This window comes from Mixophyes fleayi, chromosome 5 (assembly GCF_038048845.1).
Source record: "Mixophyes fleayi isolate aMixFle1 chromosome 5, aMixFle1.hap1, whole genome shotgun sequence".
In the NCBI taxonomy this organism is placed as follows: Eukaryota; Metazoa; Chordata; class Amphibia; order Anura; family Limnodynastidae; genus Mixophyes; species Mixophyes fleayi.
Window position 1 is genome coordinate 243438145 of NC_134406.1, and position 25056 is coordinate 243463200.

At 38.6% G+C, this 25056-nt stretch overlaps 1 protein-coding gene across 1 annotated transcript in view; it reads right to left on the reverse strand.

Annotated features, from left to right (window-relative positions):
• Positions 1-23411, reverse strand: part of CALB1 (calbindin 1) — a 46868-nt gene extending 23457 nt beyond the window's left edge. The window contains exons 1-3 of the mRNA XM_075213767.1: positions 23265-23411; positions 22937-23013; positions 17835-17909 (exon numbers count right to left, since the gene is read on the reverse strand). Of these exons, the coding sequence (XP_075069868.1) occupies positions 17835-17909; positions 22937-23013; positions 23265-23343 (231 nt within the window). The 5' untranslated portion in view covers positions 23344-23411. The remainder of the gene's footprint in view (positions 1-17834; positions 17910-22936; positions 23014-23264) is intronic.
• Positions 23412-25056: the final 1645 nt, after the last annotated feature.

Genomic DNA, 25056 nt, shown 5'->3' on the forward strand with positions numbered 1-25056 from the left:
ATTTTACAATTTAAAAGAGACTCTAAAGGGCTATACTTATTGCCAACACAAACAGATTCAGGGAAATATTTAGCCTAAGGCTAAGATGTTCTGCATTTTTTAAATTATAAATTTCTACTTCATTAATATAGTTATTTAATATATCAAACAAAATATTGACTATTGTATTAAATCTGGGTATGCCCAAATCAAGAATTTCACAGTTTTCAATTGTAAACAGGAATATAGATATATTGGAGTGAACTATTTTGGTCCCGTGTTAATATCCCTAGAATGTGATCATAAGCCACTAGCCTCCAGAGAATTTCACTAGTTTGCAAATAGCGTATTTGAATGAAATACTAGCAAATACCATGGTAATGCCTTCTCTCAAAAGCTGATTTCCACAAAATTTGCACAAATTGAATGGAGTTACATTTGCATACTTTATAGTAAAATAAAATCCAACCGGTTTACACGTGTTATGTTCTTTAGTACTGAGATCAGCAACACATGGATCTTTAAATGCTGGTACACCACAAGGGCATTCTGGGAGTTGTAGTTTAACAGCAGCTTTGGGATGCCTAAACTTGATCTAGTGCAATGGGATGTACCGAACCCAAGCTGTCAGAATTCTCCTAACCCTCTATTATAAGAGATAATTAAAAGAGATTTCCACTGTTATTAATTTACAATCCTTTACGTTCTAAAGATCTAAATCGTCCTTCCTGAGTGTTCATTTATATGTGCACCACTGTGTAGAAAGTAGCATAAGTTCTGTCATGGGAATAAGGCACTGTATAGCACCAAATGTGCAAAGACAATACAATACAATACTATATGCATAGTTTATTGCCCATGAAGGTACCAAGCCAACAGCCCAATTTCTAGTGTCCAAAAGTGGAACAACCTGTCAGAAAACCTTACCCAAAATAGATGTTATGTGGAGAGATCTTAGTTATGGTCTAAAACGTCTCCATAAATGGTGCAACACACTTGGGGCTACTCTCTAAGAAACTGCAGCGGTGCAAATGTACAGTAACCCATAGCAACCAATCAGGAATGATCTTTGCTTGATTTAGTGGATTAAGATCATAAAATCATGAAATGTCTGATTGGCTGCTATGGGCTACTTCACATTGACATACTTGCATTTTTTAGTATGTAGTGATAGTAGTAATTAAGACCTATCAAAACAGCAATGCCACAAAGAAGTTTCCACCCACGCCCCCTTTAAATAACAAGTTATGTATATTTTAGACATGTATTGATTACTAATTTTTCTTAGCTGTCCTATTGCAAACCATTATTTCCCTTTCAAAATCTCTCTGGAGGTTGCAAAACATGGCTGCCAGTTACACAGACACTGGCTCACTGTTCTCAGTTTGTTATATGAAGGCAGAGGAGGGGGGAGGGGATTTTATATTACACAGAGAAGACAGAGCTCAGAAAGAAGTTCCAAAGCCTCTCTGCTCACTAAATCATGTGTCATGCGACTGTGGTTGCCAAAGAAAACATTGTAAATTCCAGCATTCGTGTTATAGCCTGCCACAGTGATTTATGTTAAAAAATACACCTTGTCTTTTCATGGGATTGCTTAACAGGCAATTAAAGGGAAAATACACAAAAATATTTTGGCTACCACAATTACTTGCAGAATTTTAAAATGATTTGTAACTGAGATCTATTATATCTTATTCCCCCAGTATTACAGCACCTTAAAGTAGTGACAGCTTTTGCAGACTAGTTAGCAACAAACATTCAGTATGGGCAATAATCTAATTTCAAACCAGTGTTCTGAGTCATTGTGGCTCAGTCAAATATACAGAAAGTGGCCAGAAACACTTAGGACGTCATTTTTAATATAGATCAATTGGAACATGTTTCCAAATACTGGATATATTTTGAAACTGTATGCATTGCTATTAGTTGGCTGAGTAACTGACCTCTGAATTGCCTTGCAGTTTCCTGAAATGGATTTACAGACTGAATGGTTATGAATAGAAAATTTATTTCAACCCAATAACAAGCTTACGTGAAGTATCTTTACTCGAATCTCTTTTCTCATACATTTGCATATTTATTTGTGAATATTACTTCTAGCTCCTTGACACAAAAAAGCAATTTGTATCTTAAGCTTAGGGTCTTGTAACAAAGGCTGCTGAGTGAGTCTGTACACTAAGCTTATGCTGTATTAAATATTTTTTTTTTTTTTTTTTTAACTGGTGCAATAAACTTCTGAATAACCTCTTATACTCTGGAGTGAATGGCAGATTTATTGACCTAATTTCATGATACTGTACCTCGGCAATCCCAAGTTACCACTCATTAATGGCCGGATCTGTGCTTATCTTCCAACAAGATAGAAGCTGGAAGGTCAGACTCAGTGTGCCTAGGAGTGTAGCACAAATCACCTGGGGCTATTCCTGGGTTTTCACAAGTCACTCTTTAGCTGTAGTCTTCTGAGTTCTTAAATTAGGTTTTATGTCTAAGGATATAATGTTTTTTAATGAAAAATAAACAGGGTGAAATGATGATAAAACCTAATGTATGTAAATGTATATATATATATATAATTCTGCATTTTCACTGTGATAAATAATTTTCTGTTTCTGCAGGGAAAGGGTGGAGAAGGACAATGCAGAAAATAGGATACGGACAGAATATAGGAAGAAGACTAGATAAAGAGGAAATGACTTAAAGGTATTCAGAAGAGAAAGATTTAGCAACACAGCAAGAAACATGCCACTCAAAGAAAAACTGGGGTGGCGATTAGATCTCAAAATTGTTTCAAAGTGGTTCTTGAATTGGTGCAAGGTTTCAAAATTCAAGAAAAATTCTCGATTCTTGAACTATAAATTTGACACATTTCAATATTTTTGAAATTGGTTTGGCCAATAGTTTGAGTTAGTTAAAATGGGCTAATTCATTCAAACCTGAAGCTGGTTTTAGTAGTTATAAGTGTGCTATTTTTTTTTTAGGCCTGATTCATTAAGGAAAGGAAAGCAAAATAAAGGCCTGATTTAGAGTCATTCTGTTCAGCGCAAAAATCACTTTTGGCCAAAGATTGGTGTCAGTTGGCACTCCAACTGCGACGGATCTCCGTCTCCCACCTCTCTGCGCTCAGAGAGGTGGAACAGGGAAGGTAGCGGTTGAGCCCAGCAATGTAAAGGCCTGTTCAAGCACTATACATGCTATTTTGAGTTGAAAGCAACCGCAGATAGGTCTCTAGGAGACGTATCTTGTGCAGGTGCTTTCAGCTGGCGCAAAAGACCTTGGTGTATGAAAAAAACAAGTACAAAAAATTAAGTTGTAAAAAAAGTTGTGCACCCTCTCCCAAACAGCACAACCAACCCTTGTGCTGTTTTGGGGGGAAAAGAACATTATAAATTGCATTGGATTCTAAATGAGGTCCTAAATGAGTAACTTTGCACCTCGGCAAAACCATGTTGCATTGGAGGGGGAGGTAAATTTAAAATGTGGGGACAGATTTATAGTTGGGGTAGGGCATGTACTAGATGAACTTCAATGTCAGTGTAAAAATAAAGCTATCAAGTATTTGTGTGCTATTTGAAAAAACAGCCAGTATTTAACTTATGTGCAAAATAATAAAATAATATGCAACCCTTGTATTACAACATGGTTTTGTCCAGGAGAAAATTTACTCATTCTTTTGGCTTACTTTCCTTAATGAATCAGGCCCCTGTGTCTACACAGTTCTAATTATAACAATAGAGATTCCCTAATATGGGGAGTGTTGGAGGGACAAAAATTTCCTCTAAGTTGAGCAATAGGAAAATCATTAGAGGAACCTGTGTAGAGGACTAGGACTGGACTACTGGGTAGGAACCCTACGCATTTTACTACATTCACTACATTCTGTAAGATGTAAGCTCTCACAAGCAGGCATCTTTTTCCTCTTCTTTTTCTTTTTATCATTGCATCTTCAGCCTTGTCCTCGCCATCTCTATTTTCCCAAACCTTGTTTCTCGAGCCTATGCTCCTGGGCACTTACTTCATGTGGGTACTAATTATCAGTTATGCTCACTGTCTAGTCAATAATTGTTCTGCAATACTATGTACTATGTCTGTTAATTTGTGTCTGCGTCCATTGTATAACTATGCATCATGTAATTATGTATGTCTCATAGATGTTTGTGTGCTCTGTTCATCGCCCTATGTACAGTGCTATGGACCCTTTGCGGTGCCGTATAAATTAAGGATAATAATAATTCGCTTCATGGACCCGATAAACCAGCTTTTGCTTAAGATGAATACAGAAATGAGAAACACCTTCTCACTGCAGAACCCGGGGTTTATCCCTTTGGTGCACCACTGTGTAAATGAACACACTGAAGCTCTAGGTCACACTGCTATGTTACTGACAGTCACTGGTTCCTTTGCAATGGTTGGGAACCATACCAAGTGGTTACCAGCTCTTAAATCGCACCTACACAGTGTTCAATACAGAATACTACACAGGCAATGATCACTTCCTTTCTGTCTCCCCCCAGAAACCCCAGTCAGGTTATCACCAGGCTTCCAAAAGGAGAAGAGCTCCTGGGTGACATAAGAGCCAGAGAGGCCTTCTGAACTTGCCCTCTCTTTAACAACAGTGGTTGAAGTGAAAATTTAGAAGTGTCAGTATGACATTTCATCCTATACAGTGATGGCTAACCTGTGACACTCCAGGTGTTGTGAAACTACAAGTCCCAGCATGCACTGCCAGCTATCAGCTAGTTATCTGCTGGCAAAGCATGCTGTGGCTTGTAGTTTCACAACACCTGGAGTGTCACAGGTTAGCCATCACTGTCCTATACCAACCCACTTCAACCACTCTCTCTCTCTCTCTCTCTCTCTATATATATATATATATATACACACACACATATATATATATATGTATATATATATATATATATATATATCTACTATATAAATGCCTAGTGGCGTGTGTGGAAAAAAACAAACCAAGCTGCAGCGCCACCTGCTGGGCAGAGTTATACACTGACCTATATATTTCTTGAAGGATAAGTGACAGTTGGGAGTGGTTGGTGGTTGCCGGGGGTGACAGTGGGGAGTTTTTAACACCTTAAGTAGCTTGATGAAGGATGTGGCGATGAAAATGAAGGATGAGGTGATGGAGAAAAATGATGAGGTGGTGACATGTGGACAAAACCACGTTAAAAAAGGGCGCTTGCATCGGGAAGTAACGCTCTTCCCCTGAGGAGGCCTAGGCTAGGCCCAAATGCATGACAAGAACCTTTTTAACACCTTAAGTAGCTTGATTTGACTAGAATGCATGAGTATCATGCACGGGTTAACTTGTGTATATATATATATATATATATATATATATATATATACAACACTTTTTTGTGAGCATAATCTGTAATACAGTACACATATTGAGGAAATGATAGCACAGACAGTATTGTAGGATTCTACTACCTGCTTAAACATAACAATTGTCAAAACAATGACATTTTTTCTTATTTCTTGCTAATTATTCACTCTAATATACAAAATAAGTAAAATGATCTGCATCCAAATAAAGTTGTCCTAAAAACAAAGTAATATTTACATGGGTAGGCATGTGATGAAAATATATTCCTGATTATAGCAACTTGATTAGAATACATGAAAATTGTTCACAAACTTGTGGTCCTGACAGAGTTAAAACACAAAGGATGGGAACCTGGGAGAAATTGAAAATCCTTGAATCTGATTCCCACCTATTCTTTCACAACATGTGCAGTGAGTTTTATAACATAATCTCTGCCTTTTACTGTTCTAGAAAGCTAACATTTGAATATTTGAACTCTGTATCATTATTTTTTAAATTGCAAGGAAGATTTAAAACACTGCTGGGAGCTGCAATCACAAGGTGTAACTGTGTGCGATCTGAAGCTGAGCATCAAGAGTCAAGTCTGCTGAGATTTCTGTTTTAGGCTTCTGTTCGCCTATAGCAATTCAGTTTTTCTCTCCAAAACGTAGTCAACAAGCAGATTATAATCCCACCTATTTAGAGCCTTTCTGTATTCAGAATTTTACCCTATAAACTGTTCTCACATGCACTGATGTAAGCAAAAATTTGTAAATGAATCCGCACACAATTGTGTATGTGTGTGTATGTGCCAGCATTAGATCAATATGTTTTCTTTTTATTTGTGTGAGGTAACTGGTCTCTTATGGGTCTCTTTATCGAAGGACAAAAAGACCTATGGCCGGGGAAAAACAAATATGTCTGCTGCCAATAGGGCTTCGTCCTATCTAGCAAGGCGTTATTGCTGGCAAACCCCTCGCCACCCCCGCTGGTAGTAAGATTCGCCGAGTTTGCCAAGCATGGGGAAGTTTTAGGAGTACCGTCACAATCCTTATTCCCACCATGAGTGCAACACACACACTAAGGGCTAGATTTACTAAGATGCGGATTTGAAAAAGTGGAGATGTTGCCTATAGCAACCAATCAGATTCTAGCTTTCATTTATTTAGTACTTTCTACAAAATGACAGCTAGAATCTGATTGGTTGCTATAGGCAACATCTCCACTTTTTCAAACCCGCAGTTTAGTAAATATACCCCATAGTCTGCTTTTTCAGTTCCATTTTGAACGCAAGATACGGCTGGACAGATCACGCATGCACATATACGCCCGAGGCCCGGGGAAGGAATAAGTTCAGACAGCTGAGTAGAGCTGCGCCGATGATATTTTATTGAATAATGGCGTCGCTAAGAGATTTTCTATCGCTGTGATAAGTGGCGAAAGAAAGTCATTGTTATCGTCGCTTTTTAATAATAATAATAATAATAATAATAATAATAATAATAACCTTATCACTGAAAGAACAAACTGGTCAACAATATGGTCATCCCTAATGTGACAATATAATATTTTCACTGGAAATGAACAAACTGTAGCATGTGTATTGTATCTATACCTGTATTAGGAGTAAGTGGATAGTGTGTCCAGCCCACTTCTGTTCTATTTCACATCATCTGCTAAATAACATTTTCAACCCATCAACCTGTCTGCCGTTCCAGCCCTTAAAATGCAGCATCCACTGCTTTACAGGCTTATGGCTGCTTTTGACAGAGAACAATGGTAGTTTGAAAGGCGGAGGGGCTGTTCGGTGGCATAAGGGTGGTATTTAAAGTTGAGAGGAGGGTACCCTCCTGATGCTACGTTCACCAGCCTCACTCTAGGAGTGAGTGTGATGACTGGCATAGTGCAAAGTGTAGGGGCAGGAGAGGAGGACTACACACATAAGCCAGCAGAATTTTTGCGAGTACATTCGGGATGCAAAATGCAATAAACTCTACATCAGGCACAAAGTGCTCACCTGTTGCCTCTTCCTTTGATTCATTTTCTTCCTTTGATGTTTTTGGCAACTGAGTAAAAACATATATGGAGGTGGCACAAAACAGTCTCTATAGTAGCAGAGGTGCTTGGTCAGAAGTATTATCGAAAATGACAAAGAAAATGTCTAACAGAGTTCGGTGAACTGTTGCCATAGCATGGTCACTAACTGTGGTAGTGGTTCGGAGGAAAAAGTTGCAGTGTCATCATTTAAGGGGCAGCCAAACAACTAAATGTAGAACATTCGCAATAACTTTTTTTTTTTACTATATATTTGTATAGTTTACTATATGGCCAATATTTTGGTCATTTTGTATTGTTTGTGTAATGTGATCTATTAAGTACAGTATGGATGCATGTTTTTTTCATAGTTATAAAGCCAACAGATTGTCCATCCCGTCCTCTTTAATACTATCTAAACTTTAAATGAAAGAAGAGGAAAACGACATATTTAAATGCTTTGTCCCTGAAGGTTACTAGAAGATCGGAATACAGCGACAGCATTTAGACATGAGTAACCTAGTTTATTAGCATCATTACTGAGTTCTAATCATTAGAGAACCATTTTAACAGAGATAACGGTCCTCAATGACAGAATATAATTATAGGAAGCCCAGAAATGTAATTGTTTGAAATCCGTCATTTTGGACAAAGCTGTAATTTGGAATTATGAGTGTTTCAAATATTATTTTACAGCCACAGAAATCTAATCTGGAGAGAGGAAATTGTAGCTGATTTCTGTTTGAAGGCCTAGAGGCAGCACCCAAGACAAGGCAAGAACTATTTTGAAGCAGTATAACCCACTTCTCGGAATTCATTCGATTTAAAGCTTCAATAACTAATCTGTGAGGTAAAACTGAAATGTTGTGTGTACTTAACCGTTCAGCACTTCTTATTTTAATCTTTTTAATTTGTGAGCACCAAATCTAAGTTAAGTGTGTTTCTCACAACCTCCCAGGCATGGCCTGTTATTCTGACCTTTAATGAATCATTTCTGCCACAACGACTCCATGGCCTTTAGTTCTACAGTACACATATACAGAGTCCTGCTGAAATGCCTAACATTGTTCCCTCACAGAGCGAACGGTAACTAGAACACAAAAAGCTGTGATTGGTGGGTGGGTAGTGGGCAGCTACATGCCCACCTATGTAAGCTTGTTTTAGCAAACACATTCTGTATAACTTTTATGCTGTGCTTGATTAGGACCAGAGCAATGTTTTTTTATATTCACCTACAGCTATTCACTACCTGACCATGTGTAACCTGTTTTTAAGTGGGTGGGATAATAACACGATAAAGACAGTGATATCGTCATCATGTTCACAGTAGAGATGCTCACTGACCCCCGTGAACTGGTTTTGGATCTGGATTAACTTCATGTTTTGGTTTTGGCAAAAACGGCCTCGTGTGTCTTGGTTTTGGATTTTTTAGAAAAAATCCTAAAACATGCTAAAATCACATAATTTTTTGTTCCTACATTATTATTAACCGCGATAACACTAATTTCAAGTAATTTGCAGTCAATTTAGACCACCTCACAGGTCACAGTATTATTTTCATACACTTTCGGAGAAATACCGCAGCGACCTGGCTGGATGGTAAGCAAATCTAGGACACATTGGCACACAGCAGTGGCAGGAAAGAAAAATGGGGGTCCGCCCTCCCTCCCACCCTCCGTGATGTTGGATCTTAAAAAGGAATCCAAAACTCGCGAGATCGAGATCCGACGACATCACAATGACGTTTTGCCTCATTTTAAATTCCGAGGGCGCGCGACAGTACCGAGCCGACTTGGCTTTTGAGAGATTACGGTTACGACTGGAAATGTGCACAGTGGGAACAGTTAAGACGTTATTTATAAGTCCAGCCAACTATTGCTTTCGGATAAACCCTTTCATTAAATGTAATTATTAAAATCGAAACTACTGGCAGATCCAACCTCATTGATGACTCAAATTCACCATGAGCGAGGGAACATCGGAACTGTCCTTATTACATGAGTGACTTTTATGTGATTGAATATTCTTATGTCAAGCCTGTTGCTGGAAAGACAATAAATGACATGTACCATATCTCAGGGCTTGTCAATTATCTATAAGAGGAGATAGGCCCAAAACTTAGGAGCCAGCAATTTTTAAAAGGAAATAAACTAGCTGCGCTGCCTGTGAGGTGGCTCCTAGAGTCAGCCAGGCAACAAGGAGTCTTTCAACAGAATAGGTAATCTAGCTCCAACTTGCTGTGGTGCTAAACTTAGTCTCATAAGATGATATCTTCATTATGTCTCTCTCACGAGACTACGAGCTCCGCAGTGCTGTATGTGAGTGACAGTCTGGCAGCGAATTAAAGTGCAACTGATTAATTCTTATTTGCTGCCATTCTGTGTTTCACCAGTGGCTCCACCCCCCTAGCGAGACACCCGTCTGGGCATGAAATGCCTGCGTCTGGGACTGAAGAGATACAGGGAAACCCAAGATAAACAAGCCCCCCTGGCAAGCTAGTTGCCATGGTGTATCTTCTAGTCGCCATGGGGACCTGGCACCTGGATTTTGTTGAGTCCTGGTATAACCAATAAATGCATACTTGCCAACCTTATGTTGGCCGGGGCCGAGAGATTCTGGAGGGCAGGAGGAGTGTATGGGTGGAGGGGACGGGGCTTCGCGATTCGTGTAATTTTACAGTGTAAAAAGACACCAAACAAGCATTACATCACTGGGGGCCGGGCCAAAATGACGCAAATAGTGAAGCCCCACCCCTCCGCCCTTACATTTCGACTCTAATTTTATTGAAGTGGGCAGGTGGGCCAGATGCAGGAGAATCGCCAGCTCTCCTGGGAGTCCGTGAGACTGACCCGAATTTTGGGAGTCTCCCGGACATTCCGGGAGAATTGGCAAGTATGAATAAATGTTGTAATTTGGTAAATTTTTGCAATATATTGTAATGTGTGACACAGGTAGAGTAAGTTACACTGTCCTATGCCCATGAGAATCAGCAAACATAATTGATTTCAATGGAATGCAGAGCTGAATACATTTTTGGATAATAATTAATATATACAAACTAGTAATTTAATGAAAATGTTATATTCTAATGAAAATACATGTTATAAAAATGTCTGTAGTGTTATAAGTGCTTTGTGCACCTGACTGACTGGCACAAGGCAACGCATCTCCTGTAGTACGAGATGCAGAGGCCGCTGCTCAGAGATAACACATCTTTCAGTGGCTCCATCCCGCTCCCAACAGCGGTTCAATTACAGTCTCCTCAGTAACAATCAATAGTGACGTTGGCATGTTAAAACTGATTAACTGGTTGATAAATCTGTAAAACGAAATTCTGTTAAGTACAAACTAAATACTACTCTGTAGATTTAAAGTTGTTATTATTTAATTATATATCAAACTTTTATAATAAGTTTATGACAGAAGAGGAGAATTGAGGCAAACTGCCCAAAGTGACCACATCAGCACAGAGACTAGAATATGGCCACAACCAGCTCCATTCTATGTATCGATGTATATACAGAAGGAAGACCCCTGGAGATTAGGGGGGGGGTCTTCTTTCATATCGCTAATGATTTCCACTCTAAAAACTGTCCACATGCCATTTAGACTTAACTGGCCTGAAATTATTAAATGTGTGGATGAAAATGATTGAATAAGTAACTGCTAGAAGTCCTGAATCTCATTAAGTGGGACTGTCCTGATTGACAGCACCCTAAGTTGTCATATCCTGTTCTGTAATAGACATGGCTCAATCATATCAGGGTATGGTTTGGGTGGATTAAGGAATGTTGTCAGGTATGGGGGATTGACATTACTATCTATGGGGGGGTTCAAATAGCCGCTAATGGGGAGATTCACGGGGGCAAACACAGGATTTTCAGAGGGGGGTTTCCACACCACGCCACCAGTGGGCGTGGCCAACATGCATAGGGGCATAGCTATAATATTAGACAGTGCTTGGCTGCTCTCCAACTCTTCCTATCCCTATAATATACATGGGCAATGCTGCGTGCACTACTGTTAGGTGCACGCAGCTCTCTCTTTTCGAGCAGAGCCGTGTGAAGCGGGAGCAGGGTCTAGCCACCTCAATTATACAGTGCCCCAGGCTTGAAGGGGGGTTTACAGGCACTAGGAAACCCCCCTCGGTTTGCCTACGATTCAATTCTAAAAAAATCCGAGCGAGGTGTCTCGGGAATCTCGCACAGACTTTTTTTTTCAAAGAAAATTAGAGGGGTTTATAGACCCCTCATTTAGAGGGGTGCGAGCAAAAAAGTGTCTCCAGAGTGTATGTTTCATTTTACCAAAACCCGAATTCCTGTATATGTAAATGTTTCCATTTAGAGTAAATAAAATTGCTCTTATGTAATCCCTCCACTCAGCTGAGTATACTTAATTACCCAAAATAGATATCCATACAAGTTACTAGTAGACCTCTTACATAAAACAGCTTGTTATTTGGTATTTATTTTATTTGACAAAATGTGTTTGGTTCCTATATGTTCTTTTTTACCTGCAATTACACATTTTTTTCATTCATATGGCATATTTTCAGAAGATGTGCATTTTTCTCTGGGAGGAAAAAAAATTACAATTTTAATATAGCTTTCCAGCATTGTACCTTGTTTAATAAGGCAGTATATTTTATAGGATAGATGGATGTAAAATATAAAATATAATGTAGAACCGTATTTTAGAATGTCAATGTATGCATTATACATGAATCCTAAAATATATCTATATATATGCATGCCATACACAGTATGTATGTATTTATTTCTTCAGGGATGCAGCAGATATACTGCAAGTCATTATATGTTATACAGAAGATTTAACATTTGTTATTTAAATTTTCATGTGAGTTATGGAATAAACCAGTGTCTGTGTAGATTAAGCGGCATTTGGCAGTATATCCATGGCTCCAACCTAGTCTCCTACATTATTCATAGATCACCTTCTTTTATAAACAAGATCACATTTTAGAGAGATTAATTTGATTGAAAATGAATTTGCAAAATCCACTAAATCCTGTATTGCAATGAGCCTTTCGGATTTAAATAGCGTTATGTTTATTGTCAAATATATATTAAAGTTGTGTTTCAACCAGTGGCGGATCCAGGGGGGGGGGGGCGATCGCGCTTGCTGCTGGCGACTGCACACTGTGCAGGTCCGTTCGGCAGTGATAATGTGCTGCCCGGCTGCTCTGATTTCAGAGCAGCGGGACAGCACATTATCACTGCCGAACGGACCTGCACATACTGTGCAGCCTCCGGCAGCCTTAGAAGTTAGAAAGGGGGCGGGGCTTAAATCGCCCCCCCTCCTCCCACATCGCCCGGGGTAGAAAAAATTTCTAGATCCGCCCCTGGTTTCAACTAATAACTGTTGTGGACCATCAAACAAATGGGATTGCAAACTTGTTGCAGATTTTATTTATATATAGATATTGTTGGTTTGAAGAATAGTAAAAGTCATTTGTTCTTCTAAGAGGGTGGTTGAAAATCACCGTCAAGGTGCAGAAACATTATAAATTAAGATGGATACAAACTGAAACTAGGAGGTAAATGTATCAGGCTGAGAATTTTCCGGCGGGTTTGAAAAGTGGAGATGTTGCCTATAGCAACCAATCAGATTCTAGCTATCATTTTGTAGAATGTACTAAATAAATGATAGCTAGAATCTGATTGGTTTCTCAAACCCGCCGGAAAACTCCCAGCTTGATACATTTACCCCCAGATCTTTGATCTATGTAAACAAAACTTGCTACCCTGTGTCCCCTACGAAATTGTAAGCTGAGTGATCTGGAAAGGATAGTGTTAAAATCTGAACGTACTTCTACCTAACAGCAGATTCTGGTTCCAAGGCCTTTCAGGGTGGAGATAGACAGCTGGGAATTTTCAGAATGACCTTCTTTAATTAAATGACACTAGGTGCCCATACCAACTAATCAGACACTAGCTGTACTCAGGGCCGGATTAAGGGAATGGAGGCCCCTGGGCTAAGGGGGCCTCCATTCCCCCGTGAGGCCCCTCCCATTCTCCGAGCCGCCCCTCCCCCCCCAGTGATCCGAGCCGCCCCCCCTACCCCGGCACTTACCTCCTTCTCCTCCTTCTCCTCCTTCCCCGGCGCGCTGTACACTCTTTACTGAGGAGATCTCGTGAGAGTGAGACTCACGAGATCTCCTCAGTAAGGAGAATACAGCGCGCCGGGGAAGTACTGCAGTGAAAGTGCTCAGCAGCACTGATCGGGCTGGGGGCGCCCCCGCCCCCGACCGATCAATACTTCTGCTGAGCACTTTCAAGGGCCCCCTGGATGCCATAGGCCCCTGGGCTGTAGCCCAGTTAGCCCTATGGTTAATCCAGCCCTGGCTGTACTTTCCCTAATGCAGCTTATAAAATTAAAGCGAACTTTGTAAAGTATACTTGTGCACCATTTCATTGTTTCAATTCCAAATGGAATGTTTATAGCTTATGTACTGTATTATATTACATACACATCATGATAAAACACATATAGCCAGGTATGTACATCCTAGTTGTATTTGCAATAGGCGTCTTGTAGAAAAAAACGTTAGGAGAAGCTTGGAATGCAGTTTAAAAAATTAAACTTCCAGCATGCATGTCCACATATTACAAAAAGAAAAATGGGGTGTAAATTATAGTATTTCAGGTAACCCTCATCATCATCATCACCACCATTTATTTATATAGCGCCACTGATTCCGCAGCGCTGTACAGAGAACTCAGTCACATCAGTCCCTGCCCCATTGGAGCTTACAGTCTAAATTCTCTAACATACACACACAGACACACAGACACACACACACACACACACACACACACACACACACAGACAGACAGAGAGAGAGAGACTAGGGTCAATTTTGATAGCAAACCCTCTGACCTTAATTAATCTAATTGACAAGCTATTGATCCACCTACTTCCTCTCCTTTTGACATCTTTTCCATTTGTCTACAAGATTTCACACTAAGGGGTCCAAGTATCTTTGGTGCCAGTTGGACTGTGGAAACTATCATTATACATCGCTGTATAACGCAGCTCTACATAACGGTTTACCACAGCTATGTATCAAGGCTTCCCGGGTTTTTGATCTGCTATGAAGAACCCCTTCCTCCATGATAGAGGAGGAGGTTAAGCAGACAGACAGCGCCTGCAGTGAATGTGTTCTCCGGCTCTGCCTGACCCTGGACGTCTCCATGTGGAATTACGAAGCGGCAGATGATGTTGGGGATGGTGCGGCTTCCCCGCTACCCCGAATATACATGTATGTACATGCTACCTGGCTCGTCCTGTCAGGGACAACTCTTCAACCAACATCCAGGGGTCTTTCTGCCCCCTCCGGCAGCCCTGAAATCTTACTCACACCATCCTGAGATGGCCTTAGTTCTTAAGGGCTTGTGGTTTTTCTCTGCTTGATACATTTGGTAAAATTACAGTCCCCATAGAGTTCCATGGGCACTGCGGTAAACTAAGGTAAATGAGCTAAGGCAGGAGAAGTCTCCAATTTCTTCTACGTTAACCCTTTGATGAAGTAGGAGGAGACCTACGATAGCCTTTTAAAACAACTGTTTTCTCCGAATTTATGGTCTATCGCAATTTGATGAATAGACTTTTAACCATTACCCCACTGATTGTGTTCCATCCTCCAATGCTAGTTACTCCCCAACACCGTACCTACAGCTGACACATGCAACATTATTGTGCACTTCACAACTTTCATCCTTGGGAATAAAAATATAGCTGATTGACTGCAGAAATCAAGGACTTTTGTCCCCTGATTCTTTCCCAAACTTCGTTTAGCGAGTAAGCCCCTCTGTTTGTATCATCATTTATTTATATAGCACCAACATATTATTAGTGTTCTACCAGGTTTATTCATTCACATCAATCACTACCGCCAATCAGGGGCTAAATAGCCTACCAGCATGCTTTTTTTTAACTAGGGGCGGAAACTGAAGCACCTGGAGGAAACCTATGTGAACACAGGAAGAACATACAAACTCCACGCAGATAGCACCATAGACAAATGTAACCGTCTAAACTCCAGCATTATTATATAGCAATGCTAGCCACAGGGCCACCGAGCAGCCCTTTCACTGTCCCAAGGTACGTACTACTAGCTGTATGTTTTATTTGTCTCCCTTATGGTTCAAAGCTATATAATATCTTAGTACTATATAGATAAATGATAATAATAATAATAATAATAATAATAATAATAATAATAATAATAATAATAATAAATATTTAATACAGTATGTTTGATGCTAGACATCAAACAGTCCTATATCCCTTTCCAAGACCATGTTATTGATTTGGTGGCAATCACAGGCTTATTATGGCAAATGAACCATTCCCACAAGACTCACAACTTTAAAAAAAAACAAACAAAAAACTTACATTAGAACATTATACAACTTCTTTATTCCTGGTGAATCCAACACATTGCAAGTATGTGAAAATGGAACTAGTTATTAGGTTGCAAAATATATCCGGTCGTTAAGGGATTAAACAATGCTATTTAAGACACACTAGGTATTTCCAAATAGCTTTTGAAAAAACAAAAAAATTTTTAAATACGTGAGACTTTGCTTAAACAAAATTAAAAGAGCCCAACAAACCGTTATTAAGGAATTGTAATTTTGCATTTCAGTGTACCAATAACAGCCATTGAGACTTAAACACCGTATTTATAATGTGTGCACCTTCAGTACTGTCATTACTAGGTACAATTACAGAGATAGAAAAGTGGCTGTCATCACATACTGGATATAATTACTGCTAGGAAGTCAAGAAGACTTTTGATGAATATTTACTGTATACTACAAAGGTCCACAGTATACTGTAACATCACTGCACTATATCTAATTATTGCTAGGCTGTCGTTGCTTTCATCCCATAATTATATGTTTATTCAGTATCATTCTACAATATTTGTAATACCACAATTTACTGGAAATGATTAGTAAATAACATTAAGAAAATTACAATATAAAAATAAATTTGTTGTCAACGCTTATCCTTACACTGCATATCTGTGTGTATCTAGCAAAATAAAAAAATGAAGTATTCATATTTTGATCAAAACATTTAAGCCTGCATCTCAGCGTCAAGGGCACCTCATTATATGCATATGCAGTTAAAATCAGATGCACTCACCTCCTAGGTATAGGGGTTTACATCTAGCAAGGGCTGGCTTGTGAGCCACACACGAATGAACCTTAAAAAGTACAATATAACACTGGATGTTTCTTGTCAAGCACTTCTTGTGCCTATAAATGTTTACCAAGTTTACCAAGCTTCTAAAATGGAAAATTGGAGGTGTTGCCGTTAGCAACCAATCAGATTCTAGCTATCATTTATCTAGCACATTCTAGAAAATGATAGCAAGATTCCGATTGATTGCTATGGGTAACAGAGAAGCTTTACCAAATCAACTGCTTTATGTCTATAAATAATTACCAGATACCCATTACTGTTGCTAAATATTTGTTAGTTAATAAATGCTCCCTTATGTCTGTATCTTATTAATAATTACCGCAACTGATTTTATACATATTTTTTTTCTTTATTGATACAATAAACTGCTATTCATAGCTGAATTTGACAGAAATATAGTATGGATCTTCTTTAAAGAAATAACCCAAAGGCAATCAGCATTGCATTAAGGCATCTTATTAGCCATAATTGGCAAGTGCATCTGAACTCGTGGCTGACAAACCCAATCTAAAATCTACTTTTACATTGCATATAAATAAAAGTAGTTACTTTTATATTATATATAAGGCCTTTATATATTCAGTTGTAGTCATATGAAACTAAAGGATGCAGTCTTCATGGTTGACCTGTGACTTAAAACATGTATTCCATTACCTATATAGAAAGTGTTGCAAAAGGAAGAAAATGAATTCAGATGAACAGTTCTATAACAGCTGTCATCATCATCATCATCATCAGGAACGTTTTCCTATCTATACAACAGTTATTTCAGCAGCCAGTGTTCTTGCAGGAGAACTGGACATATTTAAGATAGACGGTGCCTACTAACATCAATGCATGGTGTTCCGAGCATAGATGAAAAGAATAATTGAATTATAGCCCCTTCTGTTTAGAATTATTTTAGAACATAAAACTGTTTTGACTCAAGGCCTCTATTCAAAGTATCACATTATCTGGCCTACACGTATTTGTTCTGCTTTCCGCAGAGAAAAACACAAACACTGCTTTTCTCACCCGCTACACAAGACAAGTTAATGGAGGTGATTCTTTTGTATTGTTCCAACTTAATTTTCTTGAGCTCTGTTCACTTAAGTCATGACTGTATTATAAATGGAGGAGCGGCTAGTTCACACAGCTATACATTTTTTTTTCTGAATATCCATTTCTCCAGAGACGGCTCTACCTGAGGCAACATTAAAATGCGTCCCGTCCTCCCACAATGTATTAACATTATCCAATCAAAGATTGCGATCCTTACCTCTACTATTCCAATCTTTCCGTCACTGTTCTGCCCATATTCCTCCACAAAAGCTTTCATTTTGTCGGATAAATCCTGTAACATATGAAATATTTATTCAACAAAGGGTTCAAATTTACAGTATAGTTTTCCATACCAATGGAGGGAAAGTGTGGTTTATTTACGTTGTAATTTGCAAAAAAATGTAAAAAAAAAAGTACGAAAATTGTGCCCCCCCCATGCTAAATGTGAATGAGAAAGGAGCCAGATTCTGCGACATTCTAGTAGTCTAAAAAGATGGCCCTTGTCAAGTAGACAAACAAAAGTTTAATGCTTTAAAGGAGATCTCCTACTGAAATATTGTTTCCACTGAAACCCCCCCTTCCTCTAACTATCAGGACTGCAGAGTATCCCTCCCACAGAGAGTGTCATCCATTTGGAAGGATGCTCTCTTCCCTTGGAGCCACTGCTCAGTTGCAGAATTTGGAATGTGAGGGAATCAGAGGCTATGTGTTCCTGACAGCTGTTTGGGGAAGTCACACTTATCTGTCCTATGTAGTGAATCTCCCACTTAAAGATGAGCGAATTGGATGCAGTTTGCACCATTCCACGAAAAACCATTCTATAGTGTATTGGTGAATTAGCTTTTTGTGAAATGAATAGAGGTAGGGGGGGGGCACATTCAATTCTTTTTGTTATTGGCTCAAACAAAACAAGTCAGATAGGGTCATTTATGAACCAACAAAACATGCAATCCTTCTTTATTTACCCAAGTACATCTACTAGTACTTATGGCACATATCAAGGTGCAAAACGCGTTTCACCATCCATGGAACTCCCCCAGAAAATTAGTCTGTGCTTAGCTCCAGCCCTTTATTACATTTATATAATCTCACCCCAAAAAAATTTAATCAAATTCTTGCAAATAGGGCATATGCCTAATCCATACTCAGCAAGGGATGTCCTTAATCCACCCACCTCCTCCCATAGGCCAAAACAAACTTGTGCACCCCTGAAGATGCCACCTTCTTGGCCTGTAAAACTGGGTGCAAACCGGGTGCAATGGCACAAAAGTCATTATATGTGCAGCATTAAAAGTCACGATGTGCATAATTCACTGGCTGGCGCAACAAATGTCACAATAGAGCACTTGCACGGCAGATTTGCATTTCTGAACTTCCGACATGACCCTTATTGTGTAATTTTGTTATTTTTGTCATATTTTAAACTGGAACTGTCACACATGCATAGGAGAGGCAGCTATGTTGTGAACTGAACCAACACTTATGGGAATGCAACCTTTAAATTCACAAGCAGCTAGTGACATTACTGAGGTAATGCCTGGTTAATATTTATAAGGACTGACTTATATTCACTGGTGATGAGGTTGCATTCTCAGGAATACTGGTTCAGTCCACAAAATGACTGCCCCCCCCCCCTTTGTGTAGGTAACGGGTCCACTTTAAACAAAATATGTCTTTAAACTCAACATTTTGAAGAACATTTTTTTATCAACGTCATTATTTTAAAAGGCAATTTGTTCCACATCTAACCTTGACAGTTTGACCTTTGTGAACCTTTCCTAGTTGCAAAGTGCAGACATTTGTAGAAACTTGAACTCTGCAGATATATTTGCTCATATAATTTTGCCCCCACCCATTACATAAGATCCTGGCATCAAGAATGGCCATGTGGAATAATACTTGTGGTCCTATAAGCCGTGGACAATGTTCCCTCTAAGTTGAGTGATCAGAAAATGAAAGCGTTAAAGGTTACTTTACTGATGGGCCCACCTTATAGCTTAGCTTTCAGAATATGTTTTTATTTTCTTACAAGTTAAATTTTTAACACTCTCACTTCCAGATCTCTCAGCTAAGAGGAAAACAGTGGTTGAGGGAAGGGGTTTTGTAAAAATGTTTTATTTAACTTTACAGCACTGATGTAGTCTGATATATAGGTTATAAGTTTATTTTATCTGGTACATTTTGGAAACAGTAGTACGATCTAAACAGAGTTTGTAGTTTTTCAGGTTGTGAGAGAACACAGAGAAAAAGGATCACTTATATTGTAATTATAATATAATTATTATAATTATGCCAGTCTGTGCTCTAGTATCCAAGATGATCTGTATGGGTGTGAAGTATCTAGTTCTTTATATTTTAAGGACATGGTGAATTAAATATGTACCATATTATTACACATTTTGCATGCACATTATATGTTGACTTTAGCCTTAATATATTTGTTAAAGTTATATACACTACTTATTGACTATTCCCTCACTGGACTGTATATCTGAGATTTGCAATATATTCAGTGATCTAAATGAAACACTCTTAAGATTCCAGTTGCCAGTCTGAATAGTAACAATTATTAGTCTAATTGCCCAGGAAATAAATGTAATCAAGGTAGACAATAGCTCACAGATGTAGATATAGCTGGTTCATGGAAATAGGTTTTCATTTTTTTATTGCTATTAGTCTCCTCAAATGGCCTCTAGTATTGAATCACTCGAGATACCAGAACCCAAAAGAAAGAGTGAGAGAGACGTAGAAGGAGAGAGATGGAGAGAAAAGAGAGGGTGGTAGAGAGAGGACAAAAAAGTGAGAGAGATATAAGAGGGAGAGAGAAGATGAAAGAGAGCAAGAAAGGGACAGAGAAACTGAGCAAGAGACTAAATTTATCAAGCTGTGGGTTTGAAAAAGTGGAGATGTTGCCTATAGCAACCAATCAGATTCTAGTTATCATTTATTTAGTACATTTCACAAAATGACAGCTAGATTCTGATTGGATGCTATAGGCAACATCTTCATTTTTTCAAACCCACAGCTTGATAAATTTACTGGATTATGAATATACAGATGAATATACAGCGTGAGAGAGCAGGAGAATGAGAGGTGATCAACAGATAAGTGAGGTAGATTAAGGAAGAGAAAGAAAGAGAAAGAGACAGGGATGGAAGGGGAGGGGGAGATAGAGAGGAGAAGAGATAAAAAAACTGGTAGCTCATGGGAGGCAAAGAGCAAATCAAATGAAAGGAGATTAAGAAGGTTGACATACTAAAGGTGAAGGCAAGTGATAGACAGAGACCTGCACACCAGCAAAAGATTAAAGATTTACATTCTGAGAAAGAAAGCTCTTATGTGGTTCAATATTGTACATTTTCCAAACTCCAGTAGTTTTTCTACTTAGTGAACAGGCTCCATAGGATGGAGCAAAGCACTGACATTACAATTTACTGAATCTGTCCTAGAAACAGAGGTAGATAGTGACACATCTTAGCCTTAAAACACGGAGGTCATCTGCCTACTTGTCCGGCATTAGAATGAATGCAATCTATATTCATCGGTGTATCAAACTTCTTAAACCCAAATGAGCACAGTAATGACTTCATTAAACATTTACATTCATTATACAAAATTACTTTGTAAAAGTTTTGGAAAGCATTGCGCTACACTTTGATTATGCTGCAGCGTTCCATCATATATACTTCATTGTCCTTTTAAGACATTTTACTAATAACATTTAAATGTGGAGCTAATGGAAAGACAAAATTTCTAAGTGAAATTAAACATGGTTAATTCAAGAGTAAAAACATACACTTGAACTTATAATAATTTTACCTAAATAATAATTCTAAATAAATAACATACAGGCACATTCACAAAAAAAACAATGAGTGTTTTAAAGGTATAAAAATAACTAGAAACATGGAAGGTTAATATACAGACTTAGCTATATGAGCACTAATAGAATTAGCAGGACTGCCTGGTGTTACAGAGAAGACAAGGATCAGAACAAATTCAACTCTACAGGATTAAAAGTGTCGGACAGTAATCACTACTGATGTCTGACATATGTTATGCAGTACGGGGGAAGTTGCATCTATTGACCTGGGATTATGTAACAGATATAGATAAAGGAAAGGTGTATATATAGAAATAAAGTAAAATGTTTTTAGAACAGCAATAAAAACTCATTTCAATTTGAAATTCGTTAATAAGCATTGACCACATTCCATGAGTGACACTCTTAAATCTTATAACACATGTCCTCAATTCCAGCAGTATATTTTCCATTCTATACTGCACTATATGCTATAACAATATGCATGGGTGAAATTATTCTGTGGAATATTAGATGTGAGCAGACATTCACTCTCATGGAAATTTACTAACCTTGGTTAAAAGTGCAGATCTGCACTAAAACCACATCAGCAATTAGCTTTTATCTGTCTAGTGCATGTTAGACAATGGGAGCAAATGTCTATTTGGTTGTTATTGTTTCAGCACAAATTTGTGCCTTTGAATAAAATTAGTAAATGACTGTCAATGGCTTTTCTTCACTTCCATTACAATACAGTTATCTAGCTCTTAGGCACTGTGAGATCATATGCAAGTGTGACGTCTTAAAGGTCATTATCTGCGCAGCACTGAAAGTCATGATGTGGACAAGTCGCTGGCTAGCGCATAAAAAGTCACAGCTGTAAATGCCACTTCACATGGATTAGGCATTCTGTGCAGCAATCGTACCTATTTTAAGAGTGTAAAGTCAATGAAGCAGACACGACTATAGTTAAATACTCTAATACATGTTGTTTTTATTTTGTTTTAAAAGTCCTGGGATAAATACATGCAGCAATTGCAATTTTCAAAGCAGATGGCTAACAACTAGCTGAGCAGAATGTTATTTAGAACGGTTCATGGAGGAGAGCATAAGTCTTTTCAGCAACATATCATTATATTTCCAGGCTAGAGAGAAAACATAGTGTGTATCTGTATTTCAGCTCCAGTAATGCTGGTCACCAGGCTCTAGAGGTGATAAGTGATACTTTAAGTAGATGCTGCAGTTAAAACTTAAATCGATTTAGAGTTAAATGCTCTCTGCTATGGGGGATGACAATAGACATTAGTGACTTTGCTGCTACTGCAGCTGTGATTTTTTGGAAGACACAATGCTGAGAATAATCACTGTTTTATATAGACAGAAATAAGTGTGCAAAAGATTAATCAGAAAACATCAATAGGAGAAGAGAACACCAAGTATCCATCTAATGACATCGATGCACAAGTATCTCACTTCTAAGAAAGCAATTACAGATGTGTATTGTTAGAGCCACATACCAGTCCAGCTTTCTTCCGAGCTTGCTGGAGCTCCTGAATAAAGTTCTGCAGTTCTTTCCCTTCAATGTACCCATTCCCTGCAAACAGAAACCAATAGACAATGAGATCCTCTCCGGTACCATGTCAGTACCAGAAGACTAACTAGGAGATGCCATAGACTCTGCCGCGCATATTATTCATCCAAGTAGATAATGTCAGAATGGAAAATGACAGAGATAGAGAAATAGCTTTAACCTTTTCGATGCCAGGGCATTGCACCTCTCTGGCAGTGAAATGGTTACGTCTGAAGTAGGAACTGAATATAGTTTATATAGTATACAATATTCACCATCGCTGTCATAATGACGCCAGATTTCCAGAAACTGTGAGGCTGAAATTTCAACTCCTTGGAGGTGAGTCTCTGCCATTGTGTTACTGTGCTGCAGTCGCTGTCCTTGGTGCTGAGAGTATCGGCTGATTGACTTGAAGTTGGAAGCTGAGACCTGCAGTCTATATATGGCAGTCAGTGTGCGGAGATCACGCCTCCTTGCACCTTCAGTCCGCCCAAGATACGCCTTTTATTCCACTCTACTGTCAGTTTTATGCCCACTTCACCTTGACTTCTTCCACCTTTACTGCCCGTCTATATTGGTTTAACACATTGAATGCAGTGCAACCTGCAGGTCGTTAGACAAATCACAGACAGACACACAGTAGTAAAATAAACTTGGCAGATAGTAGTATAACAATTTCTTACATTGAAGCATCTGAGTGTAGACTTATGAATGAATTATATATTGCCGGCTACATTGCACTTATTTTCCTGGATCACTGACTACTGTCATACTTCTGAAGGTTGCTGACTAACTGGAAAAAAGTCATTACAGGATAAACTTTAACCTATTACTTTTTATTATTTTTCCATCTACATTACATATCAGCAGTGACTTTACCTGATTGTAGCATTAATCATTATAGAAGTATACATGCCATTATCCATCTACATTTGCTGCTAAAGATAATTTTAGTAAACATATTGATTAAAACAATGATAACACCTAAACAGCAAAAATATTTAAATTGTTTCCTTGTTACAGGAAAACTTGTTTTTTCTTGATCATGATTTTTGTTTAGTTGCTTATGAAACTGTAAATCAGACATACTGATCTTTTACTGATTTTAGGAGCAAGATTGTGTGTACTTGAGGGTATAGCAACCCACCATACTAGTTTTGGGGGACCCTACAGTCAGGGGTCAAAAAGTCAACTATTACGGCAGACCCCACTCAATCTGATTGTTCATTGACATACTGTATGTATTCAGGAAATTATTAAATTGAGCAGCTACTGAGGATAACTGGAAATTATATATAATTCAGGTGCCTGTGTCAGACTATTAAAGATAGCATTTGCATTGTGCAGTTTTGGCATTGACCTCAGTGTATAGGATGGAGAGAAATATGGTATGGGATGGTCCGGTGTGTGTGTTTGGGGGGAGGGGGCATTCCAATTTTTTGTAGGGCTAGGTAACGTCATGCCATGCCAAGCTCTGATCTTTGCTTCTAAAAAACAGTCCTTAGATTATAATACAAAACATCAATATATACAACGTATTTGGCTTTTGCCAACAAATTGTTTAGGCAATTGGTGAGTTCTTCAACGATGATGAAGTGCTTATTGATATGAGGGGTAATAAAGTGTAAACGGTTTGTCACTTTAATGATATAACCACATAATATGACTTTAGTAATTATTTCCTGTTTCAATTCATATAGTAGAAGGCGACCATATGACACTTGGCTGCAGTCTTCTTTTTGGTAAAGCAAAACAAATGCTTTAAAGACGAATTCAGTGGGTTTGTTCCGACCTTGCAATCCAGGGGCAAATGCAGGATTTGTAGAGGGGGAGTTTCCACACCACGCCACCAGTGGGCATGTCCAGCATGCATGGGGGCGTGGCTATAATATTAGACAGTGCTTGGCTGCTCTCCAACTCTTCCTATCCCTATAATATACATGGACATTGCCTATGCAATCTACAATCAGCTGTATGATAATGGTGGATGTGACTTTCTTTCTGCATTTCTTACACAAATAGCTATTCACTGTACAATATTTTAACACATCACATACAGCCAGGGTC